This window comes from Lissotriton helveticus, chromosome 3_1 (assembly GCF_964261635.1).
Source record: "Lissotriton helveticus chromosome 3_1, aLisHel1.1, whole genome shotgun sequence".
Classification (NCBI taxonomy): domain Eukaryota; kingdom Metazoa; phylum Chordata; class Amphibia; order Caudata; family Salamandridae; genus Lissotriton; species Lissotriton helveticus.
The window spans coordinates 1,849,394,800-1,849,421,466 of record NC_136061.1 but is presented as its reverse complement, the minus strand read 5'-3'; the positions used below and the strand labels follow the sequence as shown (position 1 = coordinate 1,849,421,466).

The 26,667-nt window shown below is 46.4% G+C and overlaps 1 protein-coding gene across 2 annotated transcripts in view; it reads right to left on the bottom strand.

Annotated features, from left to right (window-relative positions):
* CHID1 (chitinase domain containing 1) overlaps positions 1-26,667 on the bottom strand; it is a 1,625,859-nt gene that overhangs the window by 703,155 nt on the left and 896,037 nt on the right. For both annotated transcript variants that reach the window (XM_078684035.1, XM_078684036.1), the window contains one exon: positions 4,881-5,036. In XM_078684035.1, the coding sequence (XP_078540161.1) occupies positions 4,881-5,036 (156 nt within the window). The remainder of the gene's footprint in view (positions 1-4,880; positions 5,037-26,667) is intronic.

The following is a 26,667-nucleotide window of genomic DNA, read 5'->3' as shown; positions in this document are numbered from 1 at the left end:
AAAAAACTAGCCAAAGACGAGCAGCTGCTGCTCAAACTTCTTAATGCCCTAACTTTTGGAAAGTACAGATGACCAGTAACTATTGGTCAAACTCAAAAATGTGCCTGAAATTGTAAACTGCCAAAACAAAAACCCTCATTCACCATTGCTGAGAACCGACACCCAACGGGAGAGATCCCAAAAACCTCCTACATCTCGAACAGACTTGAGTACCATAAATTCCAGTTAGCCAGGCTCAACTGGTTAGTCTTGAAATGCACCAAAGCAAATCTCAAAACCAGACCGTAGTTGTTCCATTTCCAGCACCTTTTCCCTATGCTGAATTATTCCTGTCCTTGAGGAACTGTAGAGCCCATACACTGGTCAACAATGTCCAGCTTCTCTTGTTGAACCTCTGTCCTCTTTACCAGTACTGCTCAATGAGTACGAGCAACTGTTCTGTCAAATGTACGGCCAATGTATGACCTTGCCCAGCCTCCTCACTGGGCCTTCCAGTTTACATTAAAGCACTTTAACATCTTTCCTCGCAACCGTCTAACTTCAGTCACCTGTCCTATAATCCAGAACAAAGTCAATACCCTTGTGCATAACAGACAATATCCACTAGCAAATGTCCAACAGATGCTACAACAAATCCTAATTTCTGTCCAAAAGTCCAGCAGTGAACTGTCTTGGCCAAGCTTCTCGTCACAGCCGCTTGGGGCATAGCTTCACCTTCAGCTCACAGTCCTCTAGATGGCAGTTCTGCCAGTGTCCAGTGGCAGTTCCCTCCTCTGCCCATCCTCCTCACAGGGCTCTTTCTGCACAGCAACGAGTGCTGATGCCAACTTGCTGGAGGACGTAAGGCTGGGTGGCCACAGAATACTACTTTCTGGTATCTGGTCACCATTTTTCCATCTTCAGCATTCTATCAACCCCCCGCTAAGCTCCCCCCTCCAGAGCCGTCTCCATCATGCCTCCAGAGTGCTTCTGCATCTTCAAGCAGGTCCTTTCAAAATCTCACCGCTTATGTCCTGGGGAAGGTTCTTCAGAAATGAGTGAGAAGCCGGTCGGGTCGAGAAGGGTATCTTCTTTATTTACATGTTATGCCCTGGGTTACAGTGTCAGGTACTTAGCTCTAGTCAGGGCTTTATCCTCCCACCAACTGTAACTGTACCCCAGCAATGAGGATACCCAGGATGCTACAGTTAGGCAAAACCTTTTCTTGGAACAGCTGTATAGAAGAAGACGGCAACAATGTTGCAGATTAATACACCTAACCTCAGGATTTAGGAAACCAATACCTTTGGCCAACCCCAAAAATACTTAACGGATTCAACAATGAAACCACAACCAAGTGACTGTTGAAAAGAGAACAGCGAGCTGGGTAAGATGACAGCCAACCCACTGTAACACACTGAAGCAGACATGCAGTAAACTGCAAGCACAAACTTGTGCCAAACTATGAAGGTCTCAGCCCAGAACTAGAAAAAAAACCAAAGTCCTATTGCAGTAAAGCTCTACAAGACATAGCTGCACCATGATTTTGAAAAGTCTATTGCAACAAAGGTTGCACAAGAAAGACAGAAAAATTGAGCTACAGAGTAAATATCCCACGATGAAGGAGATGATCCCCAGCTACGTAAAAGAGCAATACACTTAATTTTCTCAGTCAAAAAAAATAAAGAACAACAGAAGTGAAGGTCAGTGATTCCAACCTGAGACGGTAACAGAAACACAGAGAATTGGCAGGTGTTTACGGGTCATAGAGGGTTCTCTAGCTCGAGCTACTGTTGCTTTACATAATGTCTCAATCTTGGTCCATATTGACTGGAATGGGATTATCTGTCCAGATATTGGACCACAGAAGTGAGAGAAGGGAGCCAGAGGGGGGGGGGGGGGAGAAATTAAACAGCACAGACTAATCAATGATACAGTAAAGCAAACAATGTCAACACTTTCTTGTCTGTTAATTTAAAAAACACAGCCATATATTTGTGAAGTTATTTGAAGACCTTCCAGATGTTAACACATTTACTGATATGCTCAAATTTATGTATACGTTTAATGGAGAACATCTGCTTCTCAGGAAGCAGCAAGAAGCTTCAGGGTGCACGTAGTCAGCAACCTCAGCTCCTTTGGCACACCTGTAATCTCAAGTATGACCATATTTAATTTGAAACTTAGCTCTTGAATTGCCATCGATACACCTGTGTCCACGTGGCAAATGGCTGCCATTGGTCTGCCCATTTTATATGGATGTCCAGACATCTCCGAATACCCGCTACTCTTTCATATATTTTTATTTCACCCTGTTTTATTTAATCGGCAAGGACGGATACATCATTCTGTATAGTCATTGTCAAATTATTTAAGAATGATTGAACACAATATTAAACCCTCTGAAAAAACACTACTATACCAGTCCAAACCTTCAGAGACTGTGCTTAGATTTACTGTAGATTTACTGTAATTTAAAGAAACCCTTCGAAATATTTTAATCAATGTATGCCTTAGATCCCAATCACATTTGAAGAGATTATAAAAACACTGTTGTGTGAGTCACAGTATGTAATATCTTTGTGAAGTCCAAATAAACAACTTACGACATGCATCAGTTAGCATAAAACAATATTCTGGGTAAATGCTTGCTCATGTGCATGGTTAACACCGGAAATACAATTAAAGGCTCATCCGTTTTTCATGGAATGTTGTTACATCTCCAAATCTCTAACACAGACCGTTCTCATGCTTCTGTTAAACAATTGTGACTGCCGCAAAGTTAAATATGCCGGCCTAATGGCCAGAGATAGGAAAGTATTTGTAAACATTCGATTCGACAAGTACCTAAAACAGGTTAAAATATGTTGTAATATACAACAAATTGCCTATTCAGTGTATAGAAAAAAACTGATGTCTTTACAGAGACCTGCATCACTAACAATCGCCAAAAATAGACATTCCAGAATGCTCTTTTGTTAGTTGATGCGTGCCTGAGTTTTCAGACCCAGTTTCTCATCATTCACCGATTCGCCCTTTTAATGGCACCAGAGGATTTCAGTTATTTTCCCCATAGAATGCGATTATGTTCAGTCAGACGTTTCCCCCAAAAACCCCACTTCACCCCTATTGTGGCACTTTAAATAGATATCAATAAGTATTACAGGGTAGAAAAATATACTTCGATAAAGGAGTGGCCGTCCAAGATGGGGCACACACAAAGGAAAGATGTAAAAAGTTGGTGGAAATACCTGGTAATGCGGGCATTGCACACCTTGACAGAAGAAGTGGTTTCACACTTGTGAGATAATAAGTGCCTGCCAAAATAGCCCAGTAGGATCATTAATTGATAAATTGTTTGAACATTCAAGACCCTTCTGTGCCAAGGGCCAGACGGGCCTTAGCAGGCACCGGGTGTTTCCCGGTGGGCCGCCAGGGTGGGGCCTTTTTTGTTACTGGGGATCGGCCCACTGTAACAAAAGGTACAACAGTGAAACAGTAGTGGTGCTTCCAACTAGCATCCCCCCAGCCTGGCTGTTTGCCAGGACCGGTTTCGGTTCCCAGTCGCGCCGTGCTGTTCACGTTTAGGATTTTTTTTTTTTTAAACAAATTGTATAGGTTTTTGCCAATATCGTGCTCGAAGAGCCATAATATACATGTACATGCTAGGATAAAGCATTGGCATAAGTATACTACATAACCTTTTATAACATAACAATAAACATGATGTGGGAATTGCATCTTTTTTACATTTTATATATATATAATTTAATTTCAAAAGTTTAAAATGAATCAAAATAGGGCTAAAAACAACCCTATATTTGGAAAACGGATACATCCATATTCTTTTCCACATACATGAAAAGGAATCCTAATTTCATCAAACCACTTAGTCAGCCCAGACAATGATTAACTCAGTCTTTCAACATATCATTTAATTTAGGCCTGGGCGGTAAACTCTGCTCCGTTTGCAGAGTTTAAGAGTTTTTACCACTCCACATAGAACACAGAGTTCCCAAAAACTCTGCTGAGTGGCGTGGAGCTGAGTATTTCCTCTCTCGCGGCTTGCCAGCTTGAAGTTGGCGAGCGAGAAAATCCAATGCTAGACCACCTCCCAGCGAGATTTCTCAACACGGGTTGTCACTGCAGGTCGCTACCGCTCGCGTTGAGAAACCTGCTGCTAGCGTTGAGGAAATTGCAGCTTGAGTAGAACATCTACTCGAGTGGCCCTCTTGCACTGTATGTGGTGCCATTCGCACTGATTTTAGAGCACGGCCAAACAACCGGCAGTAAAAATCGGTGCTAGCAGAACCACTTACCTCACTCTGCCTCTTGCGGAACTAAACAGAGTGTGGAGAAGAGCTCTATGCAGGCTTAATTTATTTCCCTTCACCATAGAAAATCAGAGCAAGGAGATTGTACTATTCCCATAGTATAAAATAAGAAAATGCATAATTTGACCGATAGAGTCTATGATGTCAACCAACATCATTAACAGAATAGATAATTCTATCCCCCACCCAATATCAGGTAGCTGACACATATAGTGAGAACGTGTATTACATTTTTCTCAAGCTCACAATGAGAACACCAGCCACTCGCTTGCTTGAAACTTTTCCTTATCTTGCAGCAGTAAGCATAGTAAAAAATCTACATAGTAAGCAGAGAATCTCTGCAGCAGAAGAAATCCTCAGGATCTTTGACTAACTTATTTATTGAGGCATTAATACCTCTTTCTTGGCAGGCCCAGGTAGTGCCTTCCTTTATAAATCATAAGGACACTCTGGCCCAAACAAACACCTTGGTCATATAGTGTGTGTTAACACACCCTTCATTTAACTCTTTCGTTTAGGTTTGTACAACTACCCTTCCCATTCAAAGACAATTGCTGTACAACATACCTGCTCCCAAGGATTGGTTCTCCTGAGGCTCCCAGCGCAGAGTAGTCCATTCCATAAAAATTTAAGCCCAGCAGGATTTTACTTCTCCATTTGGAGTTTGGATCCAGAGTCTGAACGCATGCTCTTACCCAGGGTAAGGGTGAGTTTGGCCCAGGCCTATAGAGAGAGCAAAAGCTTCAACAAGACAAACTGCACAAGAGCACAATGATCATCATGCAACATGTTATGCAGGATCATTTGAATAATATCTTATTATAAGAAACACAACTCTCTACACAAGCTAAATACATTTGAGTTTTTGCACGTTTTTCATTAGTTTTGAAAAATTTTAAGAGTCCACATTTTGTAATCAATGAACAAGTTACTTACCTTTGATAACACCTTATCTGGTAGAAACTCTATCTAGCTGCAGATTCCTTATCTTAGAAATCTTAGAATTATCTCAAGGCGCCAGACTGGATCTGGAAATGTTTTCATGAGCAATACCCCTGCACGCTGGCAGATGGTGTCGTTCGGCTCCACGTGGCTTCGTCCATGCTGGAAGTGACGTGTGCGGAGTCTATATAGGCGCCACTCCAGCTCGCTAACGTCAATCTCCTTTCGTGACTTTTCATGACAGGAGCTCAGAACCACGAAGAACACTGACTACCGGTGAGGAAAACAAGGGCCCTAAAAGGGGAAAGCCCTCTCCCTAGAAATCCATTCGCAGAGCAGGGAATCTGCAGCTATATGGAGTCTCTACCAGATAAGGCGTTACCGAAAGTAAGTAACTTTCTCATCCGATAAGAGACCTCTAGCCACAGATTCCTTACCTTAGAATCGTTACCCAAGCAATACCTCCCCGGAGGTGGACCTGTAAAACATTTTATCACCAACAAATGCCTGCTGGACCGAACGGGCAAAGTGCCCGTCCCGCTGGACCTGACTGTCCAGGCAGTAGTGTTTTGTGAACATGTGCAGAGAGGCCACCGTTACTGCCTGGCGGATGTCCAGGACCGGGACTCTAGGAGCTAATGCAGTGGTCACAGCCTTGGCTCTTGTGGAATGAGCACAGAAACCCTCAGAGGGTTGCTTCTTGGCCAGTCCGTAGCAGCTTCTAATGCAGAGCACAATTAATGGGGAGATGGTCTGTTTCTGCACAGAATTTCCCTTCTCTGCTCTTACATATCTCACAAAGAGTTGGCCATCCACAAAGAGCTCTTTCTTGTGGGCAAGGTGGATTGAAAATGCTCTTTTTGGGTCCAGATGGTGAAGTCGCTCTTATTCTTTGGAGGGATGTGGCAGAGCATAAAAAGTAGGCAGGGTGATGGACTGGCCTTCATGAAAGGGAGTAACAACTTTCGGCAGAAAGGAACCTCTAGTGCGAAGAACTACTTGTCTGGGTAGATGTTCAGGTACGGAGGCGTGGATAATAAAGCCAAAGCTCACTGACTCTGCAGTCATATGTTATTGCCACCAGGAAGGCAGTCTTGATGGTAAGAAGCCTGAGATGACAACTGTGCAATGGTTCAAAGGGAGTGCACATCAGAAAAGTTAAGACAAGATTAAGGTCCCACTGAGGCATAATGAAGTTTGAAGGGGTAAATGTGTTGCACACCTTTCAAGATCCTATTTACAAAGGGGATCTGAAGACGTATAGCTGATTAGGCAACCACAGAAAGGCAGAGCCAGCAGAAAGATAGCCCTTTAGGATGTCCAGAGCAGAGCCCTGCTGGGCAAGAGAAAGGATAAAAAGAAGGAACTCAGAGAGGTGAGCAGAAAGAGGGTCAACTGGTTGGTTTCTCTGTACACCAGGTTACAAACATCCCCAATGGAGGGCATATACAGTCCTGGTGGAGGGGTGCCTGGCTGCCAAGATTAGTGCAGACTTTGGGCAGAAGGTTGAAGAATGCGAACTGTCACCGTTCAGGTGGAGAACCCTCCCCTGCTGCTGCAACATAAGATCCCCCCCGAAGAGGCAGCCTGGTTGGAGGACCAATGGCCATGCTCAACAGCTCAGGATACCAAACTCTCTGATCCCAGTCCAGAGCCACAAGGATGACTTGGGCCTGGTTGTTCCTGGTCTTCTTGAGAACTCATGGCAGGAGTGGTATTGGTGGAAAGGAGTACAGGAGGCCTGAGCGCCACTCAGGACTAAAAGCGTCTCCAAGCAAGAGCCGCCTTGGAAACCCCTGTGCACGGAACTGCTGACATTGTGCTTTTTCGGCTCTCCTCAAAGCTGATGGGTGTCTGGATGGAGATGTCCTTCATGATCTGCTAGACATCTTTGGCTATGTATGTCCACGCTGGTGTTCAGAGAGCCTGCCAGGTGTTGAACCACCAGCAAAATGCCCTGACATTCCAGCCATGACCTGAGACGGAGGGCCTCTTGACAGATGCCGCCCTATTTGTTGCTGTACCGCATGGCAGTGGTGTTGTCCGGGAACACCTGCACTAGCCTTCCACTGATGGAAGGCAGAAAGACTTTCAATGGCAGAAGATTGCTCAGAGCTTCAATAAGTTGATGTGGAGTAGAGATTCTGCCAGAGACCGGAGGCCTCTGATCTCCACCTATCCAAGATGGCTGCCCCATCCCAGGAGTGACGCATCTCTCACTACTGTCAGATCTGGTTGGGGAAGGGAGAGGGGTCTGTCGCTGACTTATTCCCGGTTCGTAAGCCAACACTGCAGATCCTTTGCAGTTCCTCTGGGATCTGGAATATGTCAGAGAAATTTCCCTGATGCTCAGCCCACTGGACCTTCAGGTTCCACTGCAGAGCCTCTTATGACAGCGGGCATGTGTGAACAGTAGGATGCAGTAGGCCATGAGGATCAACAGCCTCAGGGTCAGTCTCACCGAACTCACAAATAAGGTCTGAAACATCGGTATCAAAGCCTGAATATCCAGGACATACAGCTCAGGAGGATAGGCACAAAACTGTACTGTGCCCAGAACAGCGTAGATGAAAGGGAGCATCTGAGAGGGAGTCAGGTGTGACTTCAGCACATTGATAGTGAACCCCAGCAAGTGCAGGAGGTTTGCCATTGTTTGAGAGTGGGAGACAACTACTTGGGACGAGCCCGCCTTCAACAACCAGTCATCAACATAGGGGAAGACTGGAAGGCATGACCTCTGCAGGCGAGCTGCGGCCACTGCTATCACCTTGGTGAACACCCGAGGGGTGCTGGTAAGACTGAAAGGGAGCATAGCGAACTTAAAGTGCTTGCGGCCCACTGCGAAGTCCAGATAGCATGTTTGGGTCATCAGGATGGGAATGTGTGTGGAAATAAGTGTCCAATGCTACAATCCAGTCTCCTGGGTCCAGACCCAACGTGAGCATTTAGAATTTCTCCTTCTTCAAGAAGAGGTTGAGAAGGCGCAGATCAAGGATAGGATGGAGTCCTTCATCTTTCTTGGGCACCGGAAAGTAGGGGGAACAGCAACCACGACCTACTTCTGAGGCTGGCACCCTCTCTGTGGCTCCCTTGGCCAAGAGAGCCTGCACTTCTTGACGGAGCTAGGAGAGACTGTCCTCCGTCGGCCGGTCGTAAGTGAGTGAGTGGGATGAGTGGAAGGGGTGCCACAAAGAGGAGGGAGTAGTCCCTTTGGATAATCTGTAGTACCCATTTGTCTGATGTTATTGACCTCTAATGTGGGGATGTGATGGCGTATCCTGCCTCCCACTGGGTGCCCATGATGGTCGGAGGGAAGGCTAAGGAGGCCTTGAGACAGTGGCTGCCAGGGTGAGGGGTGTACTGCCCTGATCACTAGCTGCCTGTACCACATGGTCACTGGGACCCACTCCCTTAGGTCTGAAAATGCTGGGAAGCCTGTTGGCAATGGTGGAAGGGTATTGGCGGTTGCAGACCCCTTATCAGCCACCCAATGGACAGAGGCAGATTGAGGTACACAAGGGGCCATAAACAACCCCAAGAACCTAGCCTTAGCTCTGCTGTCCTTGAAGCGCGTAAGCGCTGAATCCGCCTTGTATCCAAATAAGGGAGAGCAATCAAAGGGCCTGCAAAACCCCTAAAAAACTGGATGTTCTCAACCAGGTATGATACCTAGCGAGTCGACTGTATCAAGTCCACATCGGATTAAGAACTTTACTGTTTACTGTTGTTGGCAACCGCCAGGACAGAGTATGGCCCAGGCTTCCTCCGAGACTATTGGCAGCACTTGCTCAACCGAAAGAGTATGGGAACAACAGCTCAATAGGCATGCGGTGTTCACCAAACGCAGTTCCAGACGGGTGGAAGAGAAGATGCTCTTACTGAAGGCGTCCTGTCTCTTGTATTCCTTATCCAGTGGAGTGGTAGGGAACACGCTAGGGTGAATGCGGGCCTGAGGAGGATTGGATCACCAAGCTCTCCAGCGTGGTGTGCTGGGTAAGGAAACTTGGACCCCCAGGAGTGGGGTGATGACGGTGGGCAATCGTCCAGGTCACAAGTGCCCCTGTGCAGGGCTTGGACCAGGCCCCAAGTAGGATGTGCGAAAGAGCTTCTTTTAATGGGAGTAAAGGTTCTGAGGGGGAAATTACTACCTGAAGCACCTCCATCAAATTATTAGCTTTGTCTGCCTCTGATGGCAGGTTAAGGTCCAGGATCAGAGCAGCCATGTGCACCACCTTGCAAAAACAGCTCCCTCCTCCGTAGTGACAGTAGGAGGGGAAACCAGGCCAGTGTCAGGTGGGGTGTATAACCCAATGTCCTCACCATGTTCCTCATAAAATTTGTCCTCCATAAGGACAACTGGTTCTTCTCCATAAGGATTCATAGACCCCTCCCAAACGTTTTTCTCTCCAGGCCTACCAATCAAATAAGCCACTGGCTCTGCTTTGGGGAGGATGTCCTCAGTCAGCACCAGCTACAGCGTCAGACGACACCCATATAGCTCCATGTTGAAGGGCAGGAGGATGAGTATGGTGCTGCCATAGCCCCTGATATGCCCCTCCAGGTGGGCAGAGAGCCCACCATGTGCCAGTGATTATGCTGGGTTTTTTATACGCAGGGGTGGGGGCTGAACAGAATGGGCATCCCAATGTCCCCACCCCCCAAAAAAAGAATAGCCACAGTCTTTCTGCCCCCCTCAGGGGCATATTGGGGCAATAGTCCCCGATTTCCCCCCTGCCCAGAGTGACAGAAAGTCCACTAGGCACTGACTGTTTTTTCGGAATGTGCCTTCCTGTGGATTTTGGGTCCTAGCACATCCGGCACCTATGGAAACATAGCAAACCTGTATATTTTCTACAACTAGACACTAGGGGGAATCCAGGATGGGGTGACTTGTGTGGCTCTAACTAGGTTCCGTTACCCAGAATCCCTTGCAAACCTCAAACTTAGTTTTTTTTAAAACAGATTTTCCTCACATTACTGTGATGGAAAGTTCTGGGATCTGCGTGGATCCACAAAATTCCAACCTCCACGCAATCCTCAAAGTCTTCAGAGAAAAATGGTACCTCACTTTTGTGGGCAGGCCTAGTGCCCGCGACAGGAAACAGCCCAAAACGCAACATGGACACACCACCTTTTTACAGTGAAAACTGACCCATTTTTTGCAAAGTGCCTAGCTGTACATTTTGAACCCTAGCTCTGCAGGAACCTAGGGAAACCTAGCAAACCTATACATTTTTGGAAACTAGATACCCAGGATTATCCAGGATTGGTTGACTTGTCTGGCTCTCACCAGGTTTTGTTACCAAGAATCCCTTGCAACCTCAAACCTCAAGCCCCTTGCAATCCATTATTGCTTTCGTATCCATTTCTACCATTAACTGGAAGAAGGTTGAAAGCACAAAAAATAGCAACAATAGGCTCTGTCCCAGTAAAATGCCAAAACTGTGTAAAAAATGTTGGTTTTCTGACAAAAGTCTGTCAGTCACTGAAAGCTGCAAAAATGGTAATTTCAGTTCCACAAACCCTTTGTTGATACCATTTGCAGGGAAAAAAACAGACGCTTTCATTAGCAGCACTTGTATCCCATTTTTCCCAAAAAAACAAAATGTTGCTGTATTTTGGCAAATTTCTTGTTCCCCTCCAGGGGAATCTACAATACCTGGGTACTTTTACAATCCCTGTGATGTTGGAAGTAAAGGGCGCAAATTTGGTGTGGATACCTTATGTGGTCAAAAAGTTACAGGGGTCTAAGAGCGGAATACCCCAAATATAAAAAAAAAAAGGGTTAGCTGGGGGGCGTGGGGGGAGGTTTTGGAGGGGGGAGGGGAGGAGGCCTAGCAGCGAAGAGGTTAAAGGAGGTAACAGAAATGTCAATAGTAAAAGGTAACCAGTGGAGGGGGGGCTTAAATAAGTAAGTAAAGTAATAGCGATGCAGTATAGTGGTCTGGGTTCAAAAGGAACAATTGTTGCATAAATAAGGCACGAGAAATGTGGGCGAATTTTTTACTTGCATTGATAAAGCAAGTTGCTGCATGCAAAGCTGCCCTCAGGGGCAGGAGGTGCACTTTAGGTAAGCCAGTCAAGAGAGAATTGCCATTATCAAATCTAGAAAGAGCTGAGGATTGACCTATTGTTTTGAGGTCTCAGTCTGGGATGAACTGTGTTATATAGAGGCTTATCTGGCTTCGGACAAAGTATGCCTTATCTCACCTCATGAGATGTGTTTCGGCATGAAAGGCTGATTAGAATTCTCAGCAGCATCTGTGAATGTCTGCAGCAATCTATTCAGGTGAATTTTATTTGAGAAAGTCTAATGATTTTTTGGGGCAAAAATAGGATTGCAAAACATTCTGTTAATAGGTCTGCTTGTGTGTTTTTTAAGGTTTGAAAACGGGAGCTGAGAGATAACAGCACAGTAATTAAAAGAGCCCATCGAACTTTATCTTGCTGGCTTTTACTTACCAAGCGATGAAGGCAGGGCCCCCCAAAATAGCTAGGAGTACATCCCAAGCAGGGCCAGACCTTAAGTCAAATCTGTTGGTTGCCCTCAACAATTGGAGATCAGGAGTTACATACCTGCCAAGAGTGCAGGGCGTCATGCTGAGAAGTATCTATGAGGTACTTTTGAACCACACCCTGCCTCTAATCCCACTCATCCCCCCCAAAAAGCTGGCAGATGCCAATGTCCCGGGGTGCTTTCGCACCCCCTTAATGGACGTCGGCAGTTCAAAGCCTCGGAAATCGGGATGGAAAAAAACAATTTACAATGGTTTTCAGATCGTTTACCCTGCCTGTGTGTGATATCGGCTCCTCACAGGGTGAATTGTGATAGGAGCCGATATTGTGTGTTTCACGGTGGCACCATGTGAGTTGTCAGGTATGGGGTTATGACTTTAGTGGTGCAGGATAGCTTTGAATGTGTGCATCCACCCAACATAGCACGGCAAATGGTACATGATAACCTCTCCTTAAGAAAGGGTTGAAACTTCCCTCCTCAAACAGGCCTTTACTGATGTCTAGACTAAGCATGGGCGTAAAATCCGCTCCGCTCGCGGATTTTTCGGATTTTCGGCAAATCCGCAATCCGCGAACGCTCGCGAATTTGTCGAAAATCCGTGAATCCGCTCGCGGCGGATTTTTTGCTTGGTTGCGGCGCGCGGCGTGGTGCACGGCGTTCACTTTCCGTCATTTTAGCGTTTGCCGAGTTGTTTTTCTTTGCGAGTGACGCGCCATTTTAGATCTTGCTGCGTGTTCCCGCGGGAGTTTGTCGCCCGCGAATACGTACTCGCGGCTTGCCACCTTGCACAGCACACCTCGCGAGAGTTCGCAATTGCGAACATGTAGTTGCGGCGGAAAGGAACAATCTCGCACTTGCGAAATAGAGATTTTGCAATTTCGCACAAGAAAATCACCAGCAAACAGGATAAACCTTCAGAAAATTATGATTTTTATCAGAATCACTCCTCAGGTTGACATTTGCATGGCCTTTTTTTTTGCAAGGAGTCCATTTTGGGGGGGGGGGGGGAGGAAGGAAGTGCCCCACAGTCTCCAACTTCCTGTTCCTGTCCAGCAGGCTCCTCCCAGTGCTTTGTCCATCTCCTGGTCACTTTCATTTGGATCTGGAGCTGGAAGGATTACTTTTTGTGGGTGCTGCTGGATATTTGGATTTGAGGCCTTTTTGACTGTCTTTGGATCACTTTTGGATTAGAAATCAACTTTCACAAGTAAGTTTGTTTGGGGCATTACAGTTGCTGCAAGTACAATTTTGGAACTTTTTCAGAAAATTAAATAAATTATATTGTGGGTAGCCACAGTATCCAGTAGGACCAGGGTTGGTTATGGGTGCATGATACAACTGTTTTGTTGAATTTAAACACCATTGAGGCCATGGATGGGCTGGGATTGTGCAGATTTTATTGTTTTTTGTCGTTTTTTTGGGCCTGCTGGTGTGGCCCTTTGCCCAGGGGTGGTGAGTGTTGCATGGGCCTAGTCTTTCTGTGGGGTGTCTTCTTGAATTTAAACATAATTGAGGCCATGGATGGGCTGGGATTGTGCTTATTTTATTGTTTTTTGTCGTTTTTGGGGGGCTGCTGGTGTGGCCTTTTGCTTGCCCAGGGGTGGTGGTGGTGCATGGACTGAGTGTGCCTGTGGTGTTGTCTCACTCTCTTTGATGTAAACATCATGGATGGCATTGGATTGTGGTGATTTCTGGCTGTTTTTCTGTTTTTTGGGGGTGTACTGTTGATGTGGTCTGGCCATGTGGGTGGTGGTGGTGGCCATCTTGAGTGCTGGCTGGTACAGGCAACATGTGCTTGGGGTGTAAGGGGGCCATTTTGAGGAGAGGCAGTGTCTGAGGCCTGCACTTATTTTGCCTACTTTTCATCCTTTATGCCCAGGGGTAGTGAGTGTTGCATGGGCCTAGTGTTTCTGAGGGGTGTCTTCTTGAATTTAAACACCATTGAGGCCATGGATGGGCTGGGATTGTGCAGATTTTATTGTTTTTTGTCGTTTTTTTGGGCCTGCTGGTGTGGCCCTTTGCCCAGGGGTGGTGAGTGTTGCATGGGCCTAGTCTTTCTGTGGGGTGTCTTCTTGAATTTAAACACCATTGAGGCCATGGATGGGCTGGGATTGTGCAGATTTTATTGTTTTTTGTCGTTTTTTTGGGCCTGCTGGTGTGGCCCTTTGACCAGGGGTGGTGAGTGTTGCATGGGCCTAGTCTTTCTGTGGGGTGTCTTCTTGAATTTAAACATAATTGAGGCCATGGATGGGCTGGGATTGTGCTTATTTTATTGTTTTTTGTCGTTTTTGGGGGGCTGCTGGTGTGGCCTTTTGCTTGCCCAGGGGTGGTGGTGGTGCATGGACTGAGTGTGCCTGTGGTGTTGTCTCACTCGCTTTGATGTAAACATCATGGATGGCATTGGATTGTGGTGATTTCTGGCTGTTTTTCTGTTTTTTGGGGGTGTACTGTTGATGTGGACTGGCCATGTGGGTGGTGGTGGTGGCCATCTTGAGTGCTGGCTGGTACAGGCAACATGTGCTTGGGGTGTAAGGGGGCCATTTTGAGGAGAGGCAGTGTCTGAGGCCTGCACTTATTTTGCCTACTTTTCATCCCTTATGCCCAGGGGTAGTGAGTGTTGCATGGGCCTAGTGTTTCTGAGGGGTGTCTTCTTGAATTTAAACACCATTGAGGCCATGGATGGGCTGGGATTGTGCAGATTTTATTGTTTTTTGTCGTTTTTTTGGGCCTGCTGGTGTGGCCCTTTGCCCAGGGGTGGTGAGTGTTGCATGGGCCTAGTCTTTCTGTGGGGTGTCTTCTTGAATTTAAACACCATTGAGGCCATGGATGGGCTGGGATTGTGCTGATTTTTGTTGTTTTTGTCGTTTTTTTGGGCCTGCTGGTGTGGCCCTTTGCCCAGGGGTGGTGAGTGTTGCATGGGCCTAGTCTTTCTGTGGGGTGTCTTCTTGAATTTAAACACCATTGAGGCCATGGATGGGCTGGGATTGTGCAGATTTTATTGTTTTTTGTCGTTTTTTTGGGCCTGCTGGTGTGGCCCTTTGCCCAGGGGTGGTGAGTGTTGCATGGGCCTAGTCTTTCTGTGGGGTGTCTTCTTGAATTTAAACATAATTGAGGCCATGGATGGGCTGGGATTGTGCTTATTTTATTGTTTTTTGTCGTTTTTGGGGGGCTGGTGGTGTGGCCATTTGCTTGCCCAGGGGTGGTGGTGGTGCATGGACTGAGTGTGCCTGTGGTGTTGTCTCACTCTTTTTGATGTAAACATCATGGATGGCATTGGATTGTGGTGATTTCTGGCAGTTTTTCTGTTTTTTGGGGGTGTACTGTTGATGTGGACTGGCCATGTGGGTGGTGGTGGTGGCCATCTTGAGTGCTGGCTGGTACAGGCAACATGTGCTTGGGGTGTAAGGGGGCCATTTTGAGGAGAGGCAGTGTCTGAGGCCTGCACTTATTTTGCCTACTTTTCATCCCTTATGCCCAGGGGTAGTGAGTGTTGCATGGGCCTAGTGTTTCTGAGGGGTGTCTTCTTGAATTTAAACACCATTGAGGTCATGGATGGACTGGGAATGTGCAGATTTTATTGGTTTTTGTCGTTTTTTTGGGCCTGCTGGTGTGGCCCTTTGCCCAGGGGTGGTGAGTGTTGCATGGGCCTAGTCTTTCTGTGGGGTGTCTTCTTGAATTTAAACACCATTGAGGCCATGGATGGGCTGGGATTGTGCAGATTTTATTGTTTTTTGTCGTTTTTTTGGGCCTGCTGGTGTGGCCCTTTGCCCAGGGGTGGTGAGTGTTGCATGGGCCTAGTCTTTCTGTGGGGTGTCTTCTTGAATTTAAACATAATTGAGGCCATGGATGGGCTGGGATTGTGCTTATTTTATTGTTTTTTGTCGTTTTTGGGGGGCTGCTGGTGTGGCCTTTTGCTTGCCCAGGGGTGGTGGTGGTGCATGGACTGAGTGTGCCTGTGGTGTTGTCTCACTCTCTTTGATGTAAACATCATGGATGGCATTGGATTGTGGTGATTTCTGGCTGTTTTTCTGTTTTTTGGGGGTGTACTGTTGATGTGGACTGGCCATGTGGGTGGTGGTGGTGGCCATCTTGAGTGCTGGCTGGTACAGGCAACATGTGCTTGGGGTGTAAGGGGGCCATTTTGAGGAGAGGCAGTGTCTGAGGCCTGCACTTATTTTGCCTACTTTTCATCCCTTATGCCCAGGGGTAGTGAGTGTTGCATACTTGCATGTCCCTAGTCTTTCTGTGGGGTGTCTTCAATGTAAACATCATGGATGGCATGGGATTGTGCTCATTTTTCTGTGTTTTGTCGATTTTTTGGGGTGTATAACTGAACTGATGTTCCTCTGTCTTCCATTGCTTTTAGGTGCACAAGAAGACTCAATAGAACCACCAGTGCCAGGAAGAAGTCCTGCAGCGGTGTGTGCAGCATAACGTCACGCGACGTCACGTCTGGACACAGAACCCTCTGCAACTCGTGCAACTGCTGCCTGCTGACCTGCTCTGAAGAAGATGGCCCCAAAAAAAGTAACCCGTAGCTCCTCTAGCAAGAAAGGTGCCAGTAAGGAGCAGAAGAAGCAAGTTACCAAGGACACTGGTGTGCCGCCCGCCCCTTTTTTTGTGAGTAAAAAAAAAAGTATGCCTGCAGCAGCTGCAGCGGGATCTGCTGGGGACCAAGCTGGCAGCAGCACCCCCGCTCCATTGGGCTCAGTGCCACCACCACCACCACGCCAACTTAAGTCCAAGCCCTTGAGTGCTGCAGAGGCAGCCAGTATACTTCTTCAATCACCATCGACCAGTGATGTTGGCTCATCGCAAGAAAGCAGCAGCAATGTCCCTCAATCAACACAGGTTGTTGTAGCTCATCTGACGAGTGTTGAACAACCACAGCGGCAACAACAATCACATGTGCAAGTACAAGCCCAAGTACATGTGGAAGGAGAGGCAGCGCAAGGAGATGCGCATGCAGAGGTGCATGGAGGGTCACAACAAGTGCCCACAATAGTTGTTCCTCCCGAAGTAGGGGCACATCAGGAAATCGACAATCAAGGCGAGGTATCATTTGAGGAAGCCACTCCTCCTGATGATCCTTCATTGTCTTCCACAACCCTAGCAAGGAAGAGATCAAGGGTGGTGTCTACATCCTCTTCAAGCACACCTCCTTCTGATGATACGGATCAAACTTGGGAACCAGCACCACAGCCGTCTGAGAGTGAGGCACACCATGATCCAACAAAGGTACTTAAGCGTAAAAGGAAGCTCGTCCAAAGTCTCAGACTTATGGAGTGTGATGAGGCTCAACAAGAAGTGGCGGATACTGCTGCTGATGAAGACTCTGCCAACGACGACCCAGTCATCATAAAGGTCACTGCAGCCCCAGCGGGCATGCAGCAAACAGACATTTTGACCCTAGCCCGAAGAGCTGCTGCGCGTGATGATGATGATGATGATGTTGTCGATGAGGAGGCAGTGGAAACACCACAATCATTGGAGTTAAGTAGTACACCAACTCGTCCCGCTTCCATATTTCTTTCTGGCAAGAAGAGACCTGCGTCAACCTCGACCTTAATTAGTGGCGGTGAAAGTGGAAAACGTACAAAAGTTGGCCAATCCAGATCCTCCACTTCATCTGGCATTAGCTTCATGACCACCACCACCACCAGTATCGCCGCCTCCTCCAGGTCCCACAGACACTTCAAGTCCCCAGTTTGGGACTTCTTTACTGTTTGTCCCAAAAATCCAAGGTTTGCCATTTGTACCCTTTGTAAGCTTGCAGTTAGTCGTGGTAAGCCAGGTAGCAACTATGGTACCGGCGGCCAGAGTGGTCATCTTGACAGAAAGCACGGTGTCCAATGGTTTGCGCACCTAGCTGCGATCAAGAAAGGCCAAAATCAAGGAAACGTTGATGTTTCATCTGATGTTGACGAGCAGGAAGAAGACGTGTCAAACACTTCCCTTACACCCAGTACCCCTCTCAGCAGCACACCCAATGTGAGGCACACTAAGAGTGTTGGAGCGAGTGAGACACCAACGCACAAAAGTTCACCAGCGAGCAAAATTGGGTCAACGAAGTCATTATCAGCCCGTAAATGCTTGGTCCAGGCCAACATTAGAACAATGCTTACTTCAGACGTGCCATATGAACGCAACCACCCACTGACGCGTCTGTATAACACTAAGCTGGCTAAAATGCTAGCTGTGGACCTTCTACCTTTTTCTTTTGTAGAAGCGGTAGGTTTTCTTGAATTAGTTGCAACGCTCTGCCCTAAATGGAAGGTTCCGAGCCGGTTCTATTTTGCCAGAGTTGCGGTTCCAGCACTACATGAAGATGTGCTGCAGGCGATTGGGGCAGCTTTGCAGAAGAGTGCTGTTCACACAATACATCTGACAACAGACATGTGGACCAGTGGCCCAGGCGATGATTACATGTGCATCACTGCACACTGGGTCTCTTTTTCAGGTGTTATAGCAAAGCTAAACGCAGGTGTTGACCCGGACCAAGTTTTCAAAGCTGCTCGGAAACATGCAACACTAGCCATGTTTGCCTTGGAGAAAAGTCACACAGCAGAAAACCTTTTGGAAGAGTTTGACAAAAAGGTGTTGTCAATGCTATCCCCCCTAAAACGCAAGATTGGTTATGTTTCCACGGATAATGGCGCCAATGTAGTTAAGGCCATGTCACAGGGTCACCATGTTAGAGTGCCGTGTTTGGCGCACTGTATCAACCTGGTAGTTCAAAAATTCTTGAGTGATAAAGAGAGTCCAGCGTTCGAGGTAATGGCCACCTGCCGCAAAATGTGCAACCATTTCAGCCATTCTTTTAAGGCCCGGAAGCATCTGCGGAGACTGCTACTTCAACGTGGAATGCCAGTGAAAGCACTCATCCAGGAGGTGGCAACACGTTGGAACTCAACCTTCTACATGCTTGAGCGTCTGCATGAGCAGTATACGGTACTCGATCACTATTTCTTGACAGAGGCTACATCTCAGAAGGAGGACCTGCGGATGAGTAAGGCGCAATGGGCCATAGTTAAAAGCCTGACAGACATGCTTCGTCCTTTTGAGTTCTTCACGCGTGCAGTCAGCCAGGAGGACTGTAATTTGGGAAAAGCTATCCCATTGTTGTGCATACTGGAGCACCAACTGATGGCGGTTTCTTCTGAGTTTGAAAAAGATGAAAAAAAAAAAAAACATTTCATTTTGTCTGAGAAATTATTACATCGCCTACGTGGTGATGAACGTCTTAAAAACATCAACTCAGATCAGCATTACATTTGTGCTACTATTCTGGATCCACGCTACAAAAAGGCGCTGGCAGACAACGCATTCTTTCCTTTCGCTGATGCAGATGTTCAAAAGTACAAACATTGGTTAGCCTGGTCAGCCAAGAGGTTTGAAAAAGAACGGCAGGTTATTGAAGGAGAAGCCAGTACATCAGCATCAGCATCAGCAGGCCATCCGCAGTCACAAGAATCCACTTCTGCACCTGTGGCTGGGGCACAAGTGACCTCTCAGCCGTTAAAGACACCGGCAACTGGATCATCTGCACCACACACAATGACAACACTAACAGTGGCTGGGGAGGAGGATTGGCTAAGTTTGATGGGGTATGGTTCTCTAAAAAATGTCACAGGCACAGCAAAAAGTAAGCAAAGTGGAGGAACAGTTGATGACCTTGAGTCGATGGTGCAGGACTATCTGAATGACTCAACAGTGGTCTTTCTTAATGAGGAGCCATTGCAGTATTGGCATGGCAAAAAACAATTGTGGCCACAGCTTTACAACCTGGCTATAAACTATTTGTCTTGCCCACTCGCAAGTGTGTCTTCTGAACGTGTTTTCAGTGCTGCTGGTGGCATTGTAACTGCCAAACGGAGCCGCCTATCGCCCAAAAATGTGGAGCGGCTGACAATGATCAAGATGAATCAGCACCTCATACCACCAGATTACAAAGTGCGAGAAAGCACGCCACATGAAGACGATGAGGACAGCAACGTAGATGAGGGGATTTTTTCTCTGTTCGGTGCCACTGACCTCATCCAGCCTGAATTCGCAGAGTATGATGACGAAATCTTGTTCTTATTCCCTGACACCGAGCCCTGAAAATGAGACAATCAATCAAGAACTTTCTTTTTCGTCCTTATTCACTTTTATTCCTGTGTGCTTTGTGTCTCTCTTTCTTTGTTTTGCACAGTTAATTTAATTCAAACTTTAATCACCTAATCCCAAAAACAAGACCATCATCAGAACTGTCTTCACTTGTTTGCTTATTGATTTGAAGGTGCCGCAGTCTACATTCCTCAGGTTCACAAGTTCTGAAGAACATGCTCCTCTATCCTCCTCCTCCAGACTGCGATTTCCCTCCAAGCAGAGTGCTGGATTACGCACAATGAAGAAAGACTCAGCACTTGTGGGGGTGTTGTACTTCTTTGCGGGTGAGTTGACGGTTTTGGGCCCATTGCTGTGAAGCTCTAATAATGGACAAAAGTGTTTTGGACCAAATATGAGGTGGAAATTTCTTGCCGTTTTTGCTGACTTGCTTGCCTTTGAGGTGCTCTTTGGCGGGGTTCCGGGGGTTTGTGTGTAATTTTTGGTGTCTGTCGAAGCACTGCTGCGACAGTCTAATCTTGATTGCATTTGCTTTTCAGGAAATCCGTGGTGGAAAACAGGAGTTATGATGATTGATGATGACCTAGCTGCACAGCGCGTTACTTTGGACCGAAGGCCGAGAGATATTGTAAGTATGAGATTTAGCTTTTTCGCTGTTTGGGGGTGTTGTCGGGTGTTTTTTTGCGGGTGGGTTGGCGCCGGCGGGTCTTGCCTGGGGCATTCCTGGGAAGGTCTAATACCGGATACAAGTGTTTTGGACAAAATCCATAAGGAACAGCCTTTTTTTTGCCATTTCTTCAGACATCTTGCTCAATGTAGCCTTTTGGGGGGCTTCCTGCTGTTCGTGGGTGGGTTGCGGCCGGGGTCTCTGTCGAAGCACTGCTGCGACAGTCTAATCTTGATTGCATTTGCTTTTCAGGAAATCCGTGGTGGAAAACAGGAGTTATGATGATTGATGATGATGACGACCTAGCTGCACAGCGCCGCGTTTGGACCGAAGGCCGAGAGACATTGTAAGTATGAGATTTAGCTTTTTCGCTGTTTGGTGGTGTTGTGTCGCGTGTTTTTTTGCGGGTGGGTTGGCGCCGGCGGGTCTTGCCTGGGGCATTCCTGGGAAGGTCTAATACCGGATACAAGTGTTTTGGACAAAATCCATAAGGAACAGCCTTTTTTTTGCCATTTCTTCAGACATCTTGCTCAATGTAGCGTTTTGGGGGGCTTCCTGCTGTTCGTGGGTGGGTTGCGGCCGGGGTCTCTGTCGAAGCACTGCTGCGACAGTCTAATCTTGATTGCATTTGCTTTTCAGGAAATCCGTGGTGGAAAACAGGAGTTATGATGATTGATGATGATGATGACGACCTAGCTGCACAGCGCCGCGTTTGGACCGAAGGCCGAGAGACATTGTAAGTATGAGATTTAGCTTTTTCGCTGTTTGGTGGTGTTGTGTCGCGTGTTTTTTTGCGGGTGGGTTGGCGCCGGCGGGTCTTGCCTGGGGCATTCCTGGGAAGGTCTAATACCGGATACAAGTGTTTTGGACAAAATCCATAAGGAACAGCCTTTTTTTTGCCATTTCTTCAGACATCTTGCTCAATGTAGCGTTTTGGGGGGCTTCCTGCTGTTCGTGGGTGGGTTGCGGCCGGGGTCTCTGTCGAAGCACTGCTGCGACAGTCTAATCTTGATTGCATTTGCTTTTCAGGAAATCCGTGGTGGAAAACAGGAGTTATGATGATTGATGATGATGATGACGACCTAGCTGCACAGCGCCGCGTTTGGACCGAAGGCCGAGAGACATTGTAAGTATGAGATTTAGCTTTTTCGCTGTTTGGTGGTGTTGTGTCGGGTGTTTTTTTGCGGGTGGGTTGGCGGGTCTTGCCTGGGGCATTCCTGGGAAGGTCTAATACCGGCTAGAAGTTAGTTGGACAAAATCCATAAGGAAACACCAGTTTTGGCACTTTTTGTAAGTTAGGGTTCGTTAGGGTTAGCCCTAGCAGCAGGATTGCATGTGTTTAGGGGGGTTCTATTGCAACGCGGTTCTGTTGTTGTAGAGCACTGTTGGAGCGATGCTGGCTATGGATACTTTTGCTTGCAGGCAAGTGGTTTGAATACAATCCACGGTCTGTATTTGGGTCTACTGTTACTTTCAAAGTACCTTTTGTAACCATTTTTCTGCTAGGCATCGTTTTTGGAGATATGATTGGGTTCTTCTACATTTTTGCGACTGGCTTTAGTAAGGGTCTTGGTGGGAGCATTGCTGGGAAGGTCAAATTTTGTTCTAAAACACAGTAGTACACCCACCTTGAGGGGAAAGATCCGCTATAATATTTTGGCCATACTTACTGATCCTTAAAAAGGTGACTCAGACAGAGCACGCAATTTCAAAAATATTGTACTGTCTATTAGGGAAATCAAAGTGTGACTTTTTGAACCACACAGCGTACATACCTTTTATTTATTTATCAGTGGTATTGTAATAGCACTTCCTGTTTTCCGTTCAATAATTACAGGCCGGGTTTCAGTCAACATCCGCCAGGCAGGCAGTGGACAGGGTGTCTCTTCTGTCAGTGGTCACCACCACATTGATGGACGAAGCGTCAGCTGGAATGGAGGAGTGCCGCCAATAAGAGGAATTGTTTGCTGCATGCAACTTACTTACCAATTTCAACAGGACAACTCCAACAACATACGCAATACAGATACAGTATCCATTGTTGTCTTTTATTCTATGAGTGTGACTGCATGTGCTAACCTTTACTTAGTAACCAAAGATTGTCTGTAAACTCTGTATCTTCAATTATTGTTTGTCCATGCTCTGCTTTTTTTTTCTTCTCTCAACAAAACCTACCCAAAAAGAAACCCCCATTCCCATCCATTTTACAAACCCTAACCCTCTTCCCCCGGGCTGTGTTGTTTTGCTTGATGTCTGACTAAAATGACATCAATAATTCCACACACTTGCTGGGGAGGATAAGGTGATAGCAGCAACAGGCTGGTGAAGGAATACGAGGATATCTTCTAGACTTACTCAGCTTCAGTACTATATCTTCTAGTAGTAGTAGCCAATGTCAAATAAATTCAACGCAAGTACTAGTTATACTTGCAATACTTTACCATTTGTTAGGCTACATTATGGCACTGTTCTAGTGTACTGTCACCTGCTATTTTCTCGATCGTACCGTAACCGTTGTAATGCTACAGTAAGGAGTACAAACAAGGTTTCGTTTTCTTTTTTTCCATAGGCATGCAACTGCCACTGTGTCACACCACTAGTAACACCGCAATGAGGAAATGTCACCCGCCCAGGAATGACAACGTTAATCCCCATTTCACCTGGAGCCAGCCCTGGGCCTAGCCCTAATTTCTAACACAAATTACAGGTAAGATAAGCGTTTGGTGGGAGGTAGTATAATGGAGTATTATTTCGGAGTAGACAAGAGTTTGACGGTTGTACTACTAAAGTCCTACGACTGTTCAGGAAAACAAAGTTACTGTTACACCCCCGCCCCCCCACCCACCAGACTGAAAAGCAGTAAAAAACAGGTATGGTCAGATAAAGTAGTTGAAAAATATATTTATTTATCCCTAACAAAATAATCTCCCTCACCCACCCTAACCCCAACGATTGTCTCTGAAACGTCCCAAAACGATCCCAACTCCCAAATCCCACCCCCCAAAAGTCTATAAAAAAAGGGCAAGGGACACTCCACTACTGGAGGGTGCTGGTGCTGGTGCATGATGCGGCATGGGCATCATACTCCTTGCGGAGGGTGGCAAGCTCGGAGCGGAGGCCCTTAACCAAGGTCTTATACCTCAGGACCTCCTGCTCCAGGTTGGACATGCGGACTCGTAGGCGGTGTTGGCGTTCCTTGCAGCTCCTGTGGGGGGCAGCTGGTGTTTCGGGTGCTTGGCGGTGGCGGTCGGCTTTCTTAGCCCGGCTCGGTCCCGCTGGTTTAGTCACGGAGGAGGATGCAGTGGTCACAGTCGAAGATGTTGCCCCGCTCGACTGCGTGTCCTCCTCCTCCTCCAGGGCCACCAGCCGCCGATACTCGGCGACTGTGGCCTCCAGCCTCCGTTGCCGGGCCAATCTAGCCTGCTCCCTCCTTGTTGTTGATTTGGAAGGAGCAACTATATGAAGAAAGAAAGACATAGTCTGTAACCAATGCTCCTTATTAATAACACAAAGTGATTGAGCCGAAAGTTGGGTCACAGAGTACAAGTAGCAAATTGAAAGCACAGTACATAACTATTGAGGACAGTATCTATGTAACCCTCCCACTTCTGCATCCTTGCTCTAACAGTAGTGGTAGTTTAATGAACTAATTCTACGACCACTATGGACTTCCATTACAGTCGACTATGACAGTACACCAGTCTTATTCTTCTTCTTCTCTCTTGTTTAGGGAAATGGGTACGTTATCTTATGCAAGCCGGCAGAATGACATGGACACAGCACAGTGAAGTTGCACCCGAGAAAAAAAGTTGCACACCATGATGATGGAGACAGACTTGCGTTACTGTACCGGTCCAGTACATGCAGGTGGTGAAGCTATTACTTTTCTATTACGGGTGGCACTGAGAATACTCTGTTACAAGGGCTACTGCTTAATTAATTTACCTTTCACCCTACAGTGCAAATGAGTACTAGAAAAGGAAACTGAAGAAGCTAACTAATTTGATTATCTATCACTTCACATGGGACGTATTTAATGACAGATGAGATGACTTTAGGTGCTTTGCTTAATATTGAGTGAACACAGTGATACACCCACACATGAATGACGTACTACAAGTAAACTAAAGTTATTAAGAGAGGTACGGAGTGTCCACCGTAATAACCAGATATATGCTGTGAATGCAAACGCAATACAAAGTACTGCTACTATTCATGGTAGTATTGGACACATTTACAATTTCTTTTCCTTGCCTTCCCTGCACTGGGACGGACGTGCGGGTGCGGTGGTACATGCTCTTCAAGGTAACACTTACTTCACCTGGCGACCATCTACTCTCTCTAGATACACATTTGCTATGTAAGAGTCAGAGAATACCATGCTCCAGGCATCCATTCATTCAAAGTATACGCACACATACAGTTTCTGTTTCACCCACCCAGGCTGCTGTCCTTCCACCCATCCTTGCTTCATCATTGACCCAGCCATGCACCATACCATATTCTTTCCTTCCCAGCCACCTCTGGGTCCAAGCAAACACATATCGTTCTTCTTTGCCAGCCATCATACAAGTTCGCGTCCCACTTACTTACACCCTTCTTTCGCTTTTCGTTCATCCCATCCATCACGTTCGTCTAAGAACTTATTGGGATTCTTCTCACCAAAAACTTCACAGCTAAGTCGAAGTACATTTCGAGGAGGCTACTACCTGGTTGATTATGCAGTCTTCAATCTCAATAAGTAAGGAATATATAGCTTACCTGTTTCCGCCACCACCGTTTGATCCCCCACAGGAACGGCCACCAGCTCTTCTACCGCCGCATCCTCCCCGGAGGCCTCCGAGTCCAAGTCCAACACATCAGCCACCTCCGCGCTGGCCCCGTCACCAGATGTTACACCTACAAAGTACATTTAAGAAAGTTAGAATACACCACTCACTACTATATAATATTTGGTCTAGGAGAAATGTTAAAAAAACAGAATACAATGTAATAATTTGTGACTGTCTACTCCATAGTAAAAATGTCCCATTTTCCAGGGAAGGCTGTTGTCTTGCTGCACTTTTATGCACAACTGATGAATGCTTGCTTTTGATTTTTAACACGCACCACTTTTTCTCCTAACAGACAGAAGCTTGACTCCTGAGTCCTAAGAACACGACCAGGATCAAGTTCAAAGTAGGTGAGAGTTCGGCTCGACCACAAGAAATGTGTCCAATTAATCGTCAGCACTAACCACTTTTCCGTTTACAGTTAAATAGTTTTATGACAAAGTAGATTTCAATAAATGTGTTTACTTTTAATAAAGCTTTTACACTTAAATAGACTCTGTGGTTTTTGTTCCTCTAGACTAGAGTGGATGAGCTAAAGGTTTTGGAATTTTTGCAAGCATGAGTGCCTCTGACACTTCTTGACTGTGCTGTGACTCCGTACTACTCTCTTGTCCTGCGTACGATAATCTAGAGATCATTGGGGATCTATAATCGGTGACTTCGGGAGCTGAATGACTCTGCCACACTATCTAGTCAGTAAGGAGACAGTGCATAGAGGTATTGCTGAATATAATGGGAGTCCAATGGAATTGCCAAATGTCCAATCTTAGTTAGCTACACAGACAGACTAATAAGAATAGTCTAGTAATACCACAGGGAGTCATCATATTCGAGGCAGGATAAGAATTTATATCCAGTCTACAAGAAGATCAAAGACGATTTAGAAAAAATCGAAGGAGGAACGCTAGGAAAAAATAGGTACTGTTTAGTAAAATGTAAACTTACTGGGGCCAGCAAAGGAGCCCTCGCCTGCCCGATCCTGGCCTGCATCCTCAGCACCCTCCTCCTGTGTCCTCTTGCCCTTGGGGGGAGCTGATGTACAACATGAAAGAAAGAAAAACCATAAAACATGGATGAGATTTTTCAACCAAATCAAACATTTCAAAAGAACAATAACAACATATTTTGGAAAAATAGCAAATAGATAGACAACTATTCCACGGGATCTATCTCATGTGGTATACTACGTTATTCGTATTGCCTGATTTGCGGAACGTTGACTTAGAAAGTTCCTATGTAACTCAATAAACAGACTACTAAAGAGGTTTGCCTAGGCCTGGCACTGCA